General features: G+C 45.0%; 2 protein-coding genes across 3 annotated transcripts in view; both read left to right on the top strand.

The window, feature by feature from the left end:
• Positions 1-27: 27 nt before the first annotated feature.
• Positions 28-2884, top strand: LOC105559904 (F-box/LRR-repeat protein 7). Of its 2 annotated transcripts, none has more exons than XM_012008546.1 (2): positions 28-334; positions 1403-2884. In XM_012008546.1, the coding sequence occupies exons 1-2, from the start codon at positions 318-320 to the stop codon at positions 2784-2786; spliced, it is 1401 nt and encodes a 466-aa protein (XP_011863936.1). In that variant the 5' UTR covers positions 28-317; the 3' UTR covers positions 2787-2884. The 2 variants fall into 2 exon arrangements, with proteins under 2 accessions (XP_011863936.1, XP_011863937.1); XM_012008547.1 differs by having other exon boundaries at positions 28-631.
• A 1856-nt stretch (positions 2885-4740) lies between these two features.
• LOC105559900 (neuronal acetylcholine receptor subunit alpha-7-like) overlaps positions 4741-11428 on the top strand; it is a 24892-nt gene continuing 18204 nt past the window's right edge. The window contains exons 1-2 of the mRNA XM_012008544.1: positions 4741-5083; positions 9553-9689. Coding sequence (XP_011863934.1) covers positions 5020-5083; positions 9553-9689 — 201 coding nt within the window. The 5' untranslated portion in view covers positions 4741-5019. The remainder of the gene's footprint in view (positions 5084-9552; positions 9690-11428) is intronic.

Below are 11428 nucleotides of genomic sequence, written 5' to 3'. Positions count from 1 at the left end.
AATCGAGCCCCAGCTCTTCGTTCAATTTCGTGCCTCCATTGGTGAAGCACTTTGGCCGGGTTTACAACGGACGTGACAAGCCTGCGGCCGTAAGTGACCAATCACAGCCGAGTGAGTATTCTTTTCGCACTCGACTGTGACTGGTCAATTTCTCACGGCTCAAGTCTCGCTGCGCCTATTGCAGAGCTCGGGCTTTTCGCAACGCACCTTTCACCTCGAGGCCTCGCTAAAGGTCCCGGTTGATCGCGCTTGATCGCACCGGAGTGGGGGCCTGGTGGGGCCCTCAATCGCGAAATCGAGAGAGAGGGGGACGATCAATGTTGTGTAGGGCCCCGTAAGTGTGTCGGGGGGCCTGTCATATGTCGGATTTTCCGTTCCGCGTCCGCGAAACGCGATCGCGCACGTTCCTCGACGACCGCACAGGCGACTCGACGAATTCCAGGGCACGCGCGCCCGACCGTTCACCGCGTCCCGTCGGTCCCCCCCGCGCGAGCGTAAACGCGCTCTCGGGCCCCGCCAGCTGCTTCGGGGAGCTGGAATGCAGGATCAACATGGAGGTGGTGGCGAATAGATCGATATTGCTCGGTGATGTCACGCGCGGTCGCTGACTCTCCCGTCCGGCATCCCGTTTGTAAGTTGTGAAATTCGCGCGTCGCGCGGGCCGTAAACGGACGCGTCGACGGGGCCCCTCCCCGCGCCGTGACTCGCGGGCCTCGTAAATACGGGACGGCCGCGCAAAATTCGACGTCGAGCGGCGGCGAGATTTTTTTCGAAGGCGCAAGACCGCGGCCTGTCGCTGAGGCGGCGCGAAAGTTCAATTGAATCGACGAGAAACGCGCAACCGCGCGAATGTCTTGTACCCGCTTCCGCAAATTCCAAGAATAATCTATCCATAAATTTCTGTCACGGCATATGCCTTCGTTGACACGAGCCAGGAATTAAGCGAACAGAATTTTTGTTGGTCTCTCCCCGAATTCGAGAGCGGTCTCTGTTACAATTTGGATTTGACCATCTCAAGTGCTCCGGTTGCTAATTTTTAAGTTAAACTCTGTTCTTGAAAAATATATATTTTTTGGGGCAAATCCAGACGAAGAAATATATTTTTGAGTGCTAACTTTTTTTGTATCACCTGTTAAATATCAAGTGTTATTTATTTGCTCAAGATATTAAGAAGCAAAGATCTTTCCTCGCAATGCCGTCCCGGATGAACCGAGTAACTTTTATCTCGAACACGAATGTAAAAAGTACACAGTTATACTTTAGGTCTGAGTTGCTGGTCGTTGGTCAGACGTCGGAAGTATACGTCGGTCCTTCTTCTCTCACCCAGAAAGAGTTGCGACTTCTGACTGACGATTAAGAACTCATTGTAGACCGAGGCTAAAAATCAATTTCTAATTTGCAGAACGGAGCATGGAATGGAAGGATCATGCCCACTCCTCTTTCCTAGCTTCGGGGAGCAGAGCGGCTCTGAGCAGGGAGGAGGCTACTCGTCGCAGAAGGTCGGCGTTTATCGATCAGGCGCGGACGCCATCGACTTGGGCTACCACACCCTCGACAACAATGCTTGTCGCACCACGTCGTCGTCGTCCTCGTCCACCCCGGGCGTGCCCAGCACGCCGACTCGCCAACAGCAGCAGCAGCAACAGCAACAACAACAACAGCAGCTACCGCAGCCCAAGCACCATCTGGTTCACCATGTGGCGGTCAACGACCTCTGCCAACTCGATGACAATCTGTTGCTGAGGATCTTTAGCTGGCTCGACACCCGCGACCGCTGCTCCCTGGCGCAGACCTGCCGGCGCCTCTGGGAGATCGCGTGGCACCCGGTGCTCTGGCGGGAGGTCGAGGTGCGCTACCCGCAGAACGCCACGGCGGCGTTGAACGCCCTGACGCGGCGCGGCTGCCACACGTGCGTCCGACGTCTGGTCCTGGAAGGCGCCACCGGATTGCCCGGCATTTTCGCCCAACTGCCGTACCTCAATCTAACGTCCCTCGTGTTGCGACACTCCCGTCGAGTCACCGACGCCAACGTCACCACCGTGCTGGACAGCTGTGCCCATCTCCGAGAGCTCGACCTGACCGGCTGTCCCAATGTCACCCGCGCCTTCGGTCGCACTACCATTCTGCAGTCGCTCGATCTCAGCGACTGCCACGGCGTCGAGGATTCCGGCCTGGTGCTGAGCCTGTCGCGCATGCCGCACCTGGGCTGCCTCTACCTACGTAGGTGCGGCCGCATCACCGACGCCAGCCTGGTCGCCATCGCCTCCTACTGCGCCAGCCTGCGTCAGCTCTCGGTGTCGGATTGCGTGAAAGTTACGGACTTTGGGGTGCGCGAGCTGGCGGCGCGTCTCGGCCCGTCCCTCCGCTACTTCTCCGTAGGCAAATGCGACCGCGTGTCCGACGCCGGTCTGCTGGTAGTCGCCCGCCACTGCTACAAGCTGCGCTACCTCAACGCCCGCGGTTGCGAGGCGCTCAGCGATAGCGCGACCATCGCCCTGGCGCGCGGCTGCCCGCGTATGCGCGCCCTGGACATAGGCAAGTGCGACATCGGCGACGCGACCCTCGAGGCGCTCTCCACCGGCTGCCCGAATCTCAAGAAGCTGTCCCTGTGCGGATGCGAGAGGATCACCGACGCCGGCCTCGAAGCGCTGGCCTACTACGTGCGTGGCCTGCGGCAGCTCAACATCGGCGAGTGCTCCAGGGTCACGTGGGTCGGCTATCGCGCGGTCAAACGCTACTGCCGACGTTGCGTCATAGAGCACACCAACCCTGGATTCTCCAGCTGATGTAACTCGGTCAACAATGGCTGTGTTCTCCAGAAGTTAGCGCTTAATAAGCGCTTTATGCTGATTGGATAGATCTAGAAGAATAGCTCTATTTCAGCACAGATCTGAAAGTATAATCCAATGAACGCAAAGCGCTTAGCAAGCGCTAACTTCTGCTGGACACAGGCAATGGCTGTGTTCAGCAGAAGTCAGCGCTTAATAAGCGCTTTATGCTGATTGGATAGATCTAGAAGAATAGCTCTATTTCAGCACAGATCTGAAAGTATAATCCAATGAGCGCAAAGCGCTTAGCAAGCGCTAACTTCTGCTGAACGTAGTCAATGTCACCCGTGTCGAGGATCACGGGTGGCCACGCGAGGAAACAGTCTCGGAACCAAGTATTCCGAGAAGGAGAATATCCCGATGTTCTCTGGAAAAGGGCCTTTGAGGTATATCCTGAGAATATTAATATAAGAATATATATCGCGAGGATATTTATAAGAGTATATTCTCTAGTATAATTTTTTTTATAAAACACCGTCCAGACAATATTCTCAGGATATTCGATTATCTCGTATCACTAATCTCAAGTGCCAGAGTGTAATATAGCGGAAGTTTATAGAGAAATTGTAAACCTAATTTTTTTTATCAGAGTCTATGCGACGATAAATATTACTCTTTTTGACACGACGTCGACGAGAAAGCGACGTTCGGACGAATTAACAATTTTTTTGAGATCAACGTATCGCCTGCAATCTATTTATTAACAACCGTTTCATCGCTCGCATATTTGTAAAAAGATTGTTTCACGATTGGCTGTAAAAATATATACATATATATCCTGCTTCAAAAGCCATGCGCGCTATTTATTGTTTTCATAATTTAATGCATTGCGTAATGATAATTAATGAATCGTATTTGTATCCCGTAACAACGTCTTGTAATTTATTGTAACGATACGATATTAAATACTTTCATTTCCTAACACCATTGGAATTAATATATAGATTAATTGCACGGCCGGTGCAGTGTGTAGAAATGTGCAATAAAGCAATCCCAGTTAGAGCCAGTTGATTATTTTAGAGATACAAAATTTCCGCACGACAGATTTTATATATTTGTATCGTTAAGAAGTTATAAAAGTATACGATCAGTTTTATTTAAAAATAATAGCGGGGCGCAAAGATGTAAGATGCAGTCGAGATTCTACCGAACGATTCCTCAACTGTCCGCCGGTAGCGACCTTTGGACAATAACTTCACGTGAACAAGTATCGCCGTCAAAACGCACTCAAGGCACGTGACAATCACGACAATATTCCTCAAAACGTTTTCTATTGTAGAATTTTCATGTTGTAAAAATGGAAAAAGATGCGATCGATTTTCTCGATACCCGCTGCGCTTACGTTGCGTAACATTAATGTCTACGAAATGCGTGAACATGTCGGAAACGTCCTGCATTTCTTAATCGAGTCGACTTATGTCCGTTTCTACCAACGCAGTTTAACTTTCATCGCGGTTTAACTTACTTTATATCTTTTTCTAGTTTACGAATTAGAAAAAGAGTAGTTTAAAGCGAGATTAAAGTTAATCTGCATTGGTAGAAACGGGCATTAGGCCGGTATTCATAGTCGATTGTTATTTCAAAATCATGAGCCAATCAGGATTCAGCTTTGAGTCACCTGATCGAAAACTCTGCATCCTGATTGGTTCTCGTAAGCAATCCAATAAGAAAAATTGTATCGTGTGCCGTTGGCTTTAATTGCTAATACAGCTCTGCGATTGGTTGGAAACACATTAAGAGCATACTTTAAGCCCATATCAGGCTACGGATTGGGATTGGGATTAGATTGAAATTTGACCAGTCAGAGTAAAAGTTACTGAACTTGAGATTAGTAAACTTTACTGTGATTGGTTAAATTTCAATCTAATCCCAATCCCAATCCGTAGTCTGATACGGGCTTAAGACGATCTTAAACATACGAACGGACTATGAATACCGGCCTATGTATTATACGTCTATGGTCACCGAACTAAAGTTGACGGGCGGGAGATCTTCGCGCGTGCCGTTCGGACTCGCGTGAATTTGTGATTCCGCGGCGAACGCCTGCGCGAGATCCTTCGGGAAATCCGCGCGTTCTCTGGTAGGGGTGGCGCGGGATTCAGGGGCGAAATCGCACGGTGGTTGAAAACCGCCGTCGTGTACCAGTCGTACGTAAGCGGTCACGCGGTCACGAGCAGGCCCGCGCAATTCCATGTCGCCGTCTCCCGTCCCGTTCCTTCGATACGGGCTTCTTCTGGTCATCGCCTTCGGGAATGGTGAGTTGACTGACGCGCGCGACTTTCACCCGTCGCACAATTCGCGCAAAGCGGCCGCGAGCTCGCGACTGGAATCATCTTCCCCGGATTTCTTTTGTTTGTTTCGACGCCGACTTTCGCTGTCGGGAGGCAACGCCGCGGCCGAGGGTTGAAAAGTTTTCGCGAATCAGCCTCTCGTCGAGAAACGGATCGAAGCGATTTCGTCTCACGAAAATTGATTTCTTTCACACTGAGGAAAAGTCCCCGAAAATTCACTCGTGGCATGTAACGTTTATTTCAAATCAATTTTCGAAGACTTTTCTCGGCGTAATAAATCTTTGTGTAGTCGTAGGCTCGCCCTACCATGAGTTGTTAGTCGTTGGTCAGAATAACACTATGTCGGTCCTTTTTCTCTCATCCAGGAAGAAAAAGGATCGACATATAGTTCTGACTTCTGACGACTCGTTGCAGAACTAGGCTTTGGAGTCACACGATGAAAACTTTTTGCCCGATACATCCAGAAAACAGATTTGAGTAGGTTAAATAAAACGAGACGCATCGAAATCACAATTGTTCGAATCTATTAAATTTTTATTTACTTCTAAGTACCTAAAAACATTTGCTAGATTTGAAAAAAAAATGGACATGGATTCCCTGAGAAATTGCAGTGTCAATGAAATAAAAATTTGGTTAAGAAAAAGAAATCGTTTCTTTAAAATTAAACAAAAGTCTGGTAAGGTCGAAATTCAGACAAACTCGTTTGATTTCAAACGCCGTACGGGAAAGAATGATTAGCTTGTCTCGAAGAATTGAGTTATCGATACCCGCCGTCTTCTCAGAAATTCGACATCTCGCCCCTTTTCCATAATGCCCGATAATCTCGGAAGTTGATAACGACGTAGGCCGTCGTCAATAAAGTTCCAAGGTCCGCCCGTCCCTCGGTGCCCAAGTGCAGCGCGTTTCGGAATTGTTTAGATATTGTCGGGCGTCACAAAGCTCGTCATAGCTTTTGTCCGCGCCGGGGACTACACAACCGCTGATATCAAAGACGTCTGAGATGTAAATTAGCGGCGCGATCAAATCCAAGGCTGAAACGTCAACAACAAATTGCGAGCCATTTTTAGGAAGAGCGTCCTCGACACTGGACACCGCGAATCGGGTTTCGCGACTTTTATTACACCCCTCCGCCGCCTCTGTTACCGTGAAATTTTCCGAGGATTCGGCGACTCGACGATTTATCCCCCGCGCATTAATTCGCAGATCTCCCCTAAGAGGTAAATTAATTGTAATATTCTAATTAAGCTTAATAATATGACTTCATTTAATTGATTTTATATTAAAATTTCAAATTTCAATCGACCTCAGCTCGCCCTGTTTATTAAATTAGCTCTCGCAACGTTATTTTATATCGCACGTGATTTCATTTCATAATTCGGCTGTGAATGAAGGGGTTCAGTCGCGGGGGAAAAGCCGACGAGATATGCAGAGGTTTTCACACGTGGTTCACGATGTAACTTTCGATCTTAACCGGACCTCGTTACGGTATGTTTGCGCCGCATCTAGCAGTGTAAACGTTTGCGAATCAATCGCGTCAAGGGGCCATTTGATGCCTTCCTCCATGCCACGAAATTCGGCGATCGGGAACGCCGGTGGAAACGAATTTGCATATTCGTTGGATGCATCTAGCAAATCGGTTTACGTATAACCGAGGCTTTAGCGGCCACGGCCGCCATCGGCGATTGTTTCCTCGTCACTGCTTATAAAATTTTATCCGTGTATGTAGATACACGGCTAATCGCGTGTAAGGGAGTCAATGTTTTTGTTAAGTCCGATATGTCGAAAAGTTGAAACCGATCGAGGGAGGAAAACGAAAGCCGCATCGTCATTGCGGCAAAAGAGTCATTTTAGAGGGATCCTCTTTAATAAATGGAGACCAAAAGAGGGACATTTTGGCCGAAATTGAGTTAACGACGAATCCTTGCCTCTTGCGTACCCTAGTAGCACAGCGCATGGACCAAACATTGGTTAAACATTGGCCCAATATTTGGTTGTATCGGTCCCATGTTTAGCCAATGTTTCGTCCATGCACTGTGCTACTAGAGCAAAGTAAAAGTATTTAAAACGCTTAAAAATAAAAACTTATTTTAAGGGATCCTTTTCTCAAGACAATGGCCGCAGTATTGATGGTCCGTTCTTAAATTTAAGATCTGAAGTACTGCAGTCTAAGACCCAGTTTCACCAAACGTCGCTTAACTTTAATCTTAGTTTCATTCACGTTTGTCTCTTTCTAGAGTATAACAGCTGCAAAAGTGCCGGAGAACGAATTGAGCCAAGCTTAAAGTTAAACGACGCCGGTGAAATCGGGCCTAAGTGTGTTGTAAACCAATCACAGAGCGTCTTAAGATATTACTCAAGATGATCTTAAAATAAGAACGGACTACCGATCAAAGTAGCGCAAAACCTATTGGAAAAATTTCTATTATATTTGTAAAATAATTTCTCATCTTTTTAAACGTATAATTTTGTCACGTGTGCCTCTTCCGTTCTAACCGATTCAACAGTTTGTAACCAGGTGTGCGTAACAACATTCAAGCAGGATCTAGCAAATTGATGAATGTATGGCGAATAATTACGTGTCTGGTTGCAACGTTAGACTAGAAAGATAAATCCCCTCCGACGGTTTTGTTGATTTCACCGTATGTTTGTCCCGCCGCGATTATTGTTCCGCGATGCTGAAGTTTTACTCTTGCTCCAAGTGCTCGGATAATCGAACATTTTCATATCCCGGAGAAGGGGGATAATCTCCAGACGGAGACGGATGTCTTCGCGTGGCGGACTGTTCTGCCCGAAGAAATTCGATGTCAGTCGGTCGAGATCCCGCGAGATATTCCGCAGCTCATACAGTTTCGACATCTGACACACGATCTCATTACAAATCTGTGAGATTTTTCGATTTACGTTTCCCGGCGACGGTGGCGGGCCGATATTTCTCGATCTGCGAGAATCTTGCGGGATCATTTCGCCACGCGAGGATAAGAGATTCAAATTACACGCGAGAATCGGAAGACGCGCGTTGCGGCATGGAAATTCTTCACAGTTATTTGATAATAATCGAAAGAACGATAGCGGAATCAAGCTTCTATAAGCAATGTTTTTGAAAAACAGCTACTTACTTTTATATTTCGCAAATTACTTTAAACCGTCGGGAAATTGCAGTAGCCTGAACACTTGTATTTATAAGAGCAAACTGACTTTGTAAATTGATAAGAAGATTACTGAGAAATAATGCTACTGTACACGGAATAGCTTGAGTATCAGCAAGACTATCGATAATTTTACTTTAGCGTCGTTCAAACGTCGGCACTCGTCGTCGTCGTTTGAGGATACAGCTTTCACAGTTCGATAGGACCGTAAAGACGCACTCTCCTAATTACGAGCGGTATCTTCGCGACGAGTATCACTTATCTTTCTCATACTAGCCTCCTACCTTTCTTACTTCGGGCTGAGATTAGCTCGGTCCTCTGACAGGTTTCACCACGCTTCACGGCACAATGGTCGCTTCAATGGGGAGGTGGACTGACGTTACTGATCATGTAGCCGATCGCTATAATGGACGAACATCCACGTAACGAAACGGATCAGAGTCGTGATCAGAGAGAAGGGCCCGGCGAAAGGAATCTCTTAAGTCGTTTTTTTTTTTTGCGAAGCCGTTTCCCAGGACTTTACGCCGCTTCTCGCGCTCAGCCTTGCGCCATCCTCCATTCTGCAGAGTGATTCTTCATCGAGTTTTATTCGGATATCACTTGTGTCGCGATTAGACGCTGAAGTGATTCTTCACGTGGGCATTTTGTTCTTTCCGCGTGATATTAAATTAAAAGCGAGAGATGCCACCTAAAATTAACGTATGATATTAAATTTGCAAATATATATTGTCGCAATTCTTCACGCTGTATTCATATTTCACCGTTTAATTTACTTAGAAATTTGATTTATACTATCAAGTTGGTTTCATTTCAATTGACAATCCAGTGTTCAAATCAATAATTAATAAAAGCCTTGAAAGATAGGAATAGCGAAACTTCCCTAACCGAAGGTTACCAGGCTAAAGGGTAGAGATGGGTCGAACCCTGATTTTGAAGTCCTCGAAACTTGAATCCGAATCTTTGTGAGGCCTCGAAATTCTCGAAACTCTCGAAACTCGAAACTCTCGAAAGCTCAGATGCTAATCTAAAAAAAAAATTGATTATTTTTTTGGAAACTAAAAAACTCAGTCAATCTTTCCGATAACTATTTTATAATAATATATGTATAAGAAATTGTAAATTCTATTACATCAACTTTATTTCTTTAGCCAGTCAATACGACTGTGTATTTTTTTTCTTAACAAAGAGAAATATGAAAATTCAATCCAATGTGTGTTTTTAAAGGTTTTAATTGAAATTGCGATAAAGCAATTTAGGAAATTAATCTCATTTTTTTTATCTGTTCAGGTGTTTGCGACGAACACGAATACAGACTGACGAAGTACTTGTTGGACGGATATGACGCCGGCGTGAGGCCAGCTAAAAATTCGTCCCAGCCTCTGGTCGTGGTGTTTGGACTGTCTCTTCATCATATTATCGACGTCGTGAGTATTCCAGCGTAAATAATCTTAAAAATTAGTATGTGACACGATATTTTTCGATATTTTTATGCAAAATTTAAGTAAACATTTTTATCTATAAGAAGTGTGAAATGTTTCTACCGCAAGCTCTTCAGACGATGTTACATTTCCATTGAATTAGCTGCATAAAATTTATACGATATCGCCCCATACGTATTTTCCGCAACAAAATATTGACGACGATTGTAAAACAGAAATATCAGCAGAGATTCCGACATATTTCTCGAAGATCTTACAGCTTTACGACGATCAAAATGTATTAAAGAAGCGAATTGTTGACTGCACGAAATCCTTCGCTAAAGGCGAGGCCGAACGAGAACGCGTGGGATTTCTTCAAAAGTGTTTTCGTTTTCCACCATCGAAATTGTACACACATTTGTGGAATCCCACGGAGACACTACGTTACTGTTATTCTTCATTAGCATAATAAAAAGAAGCGCACGAGAAAATATTTCCTTGTATAAAACGAGATAACGGTGATGCTTGACATAGTCGTGACGTAGTCAATTAGAAAAAGGCGTGCCCTCCCGACGACTTTCACAGAACAAAAAATTATTTAAATACAAGGGAGAAAATATAAAAAACGCTCGGTTTTTAACGACATTTGCATTCGCGCCTGTGGATTTTTTTTTTGCTATCGACTTTTATCAACGCTTTGGCATTCAAACAGAGTTCTCAGTAAACGGATTTGATCTTTAATAAAATAAATTCCTGTTAGCGTGACTGAAAAAAATTGCCACTAAAACAAGCGGTAGAAATAACATTTGAATTCACCGCGCGTAAAGAATGAACGATTTTTATTACATTTTCATTTGAAGGCCCATAAAACCGATATAATAACATTATTCCCCGCTTTTTCGCGTAACGATATACAGCGTGCAATATGATAAATATAAATGTACATTCAATTTATATAAAAATTAATCAAGTAGCTGAACTTTATCAATTTTTCATACGTTTCTCTTTTATCCGATTTATCTCTGTTATCGATTTCGCTCGAGATTTTCGAGTCTTCTCTTAGATTTGTCACGGAATCCAAGGTAAAATTGAGAATAATGCGTATCGTAACGAAAATGGAAACACTGCGACCGTGACGGGATCCCCGATGGTAATCGGAGATACGCGAGATAAATTGGCGTGAGAATAAGTAAGGCGGTGGGAAAGTTTCAAGCATTTGTTTCGCGTATGGCGGTAACGAGAGCAACCTTTAGCGCAACCGACCGGTCACCCCAGGGAGGCCTGAGACCGTCTAACGAGAGCTCATTACATTTATCTATCGCGCAGTATTACGGTCGATCATCCGCCTCGTCTCTTTTTTCTGTTTTCCTTTCGTTTGATAATATTGATGATAATGCAATACCACGCGGATTTCCCGTCGAGTCTCGTTGACTATCAGAATTTATCGGAGTCTTTTGAGACGCTGCTAATGGAACACACAATGAGATAATTGAGTAACCGAAAGGATACTTTACGCCATCCTTCTCTACTTTTTCTCATTCGAGAAGATTTATCTCTTAAATATAGAATTTTTATTAACAGTTGTATATTTGCAAAAAGGGAATCTTATAGAAAATAACTTTGCGTTGCGTACATTTTACAAACACTTAGAAAACTATAATGGAAACGTTTGACATTATATCATTAAACGCAATTTGAACACTTGTAACCGTGAACATGTCATAAACAACTCCATGATTAAATTT

The sequence above is a fragment of the Vollenhovia emeryi genome, unplaced genomic scaffold, assembly GCF_000949405.1.
Source record: "Vollenhovia emeryi isolate VEMERY1.0 unplaced genomic scaffold, V.emery_V1.0 DF939249.1, whole genome shotgun sequence".
NCBI classification, from domain to species: Eukaryota; Metazoa; Arthropoda; class Insecta; order Hymenoptera; family Formicidae; genus Vollenhovia; species Vollenhovia emeryi.
This window is presented reverse-complemented; position numbering and strand designations above follow the sequence as displayed.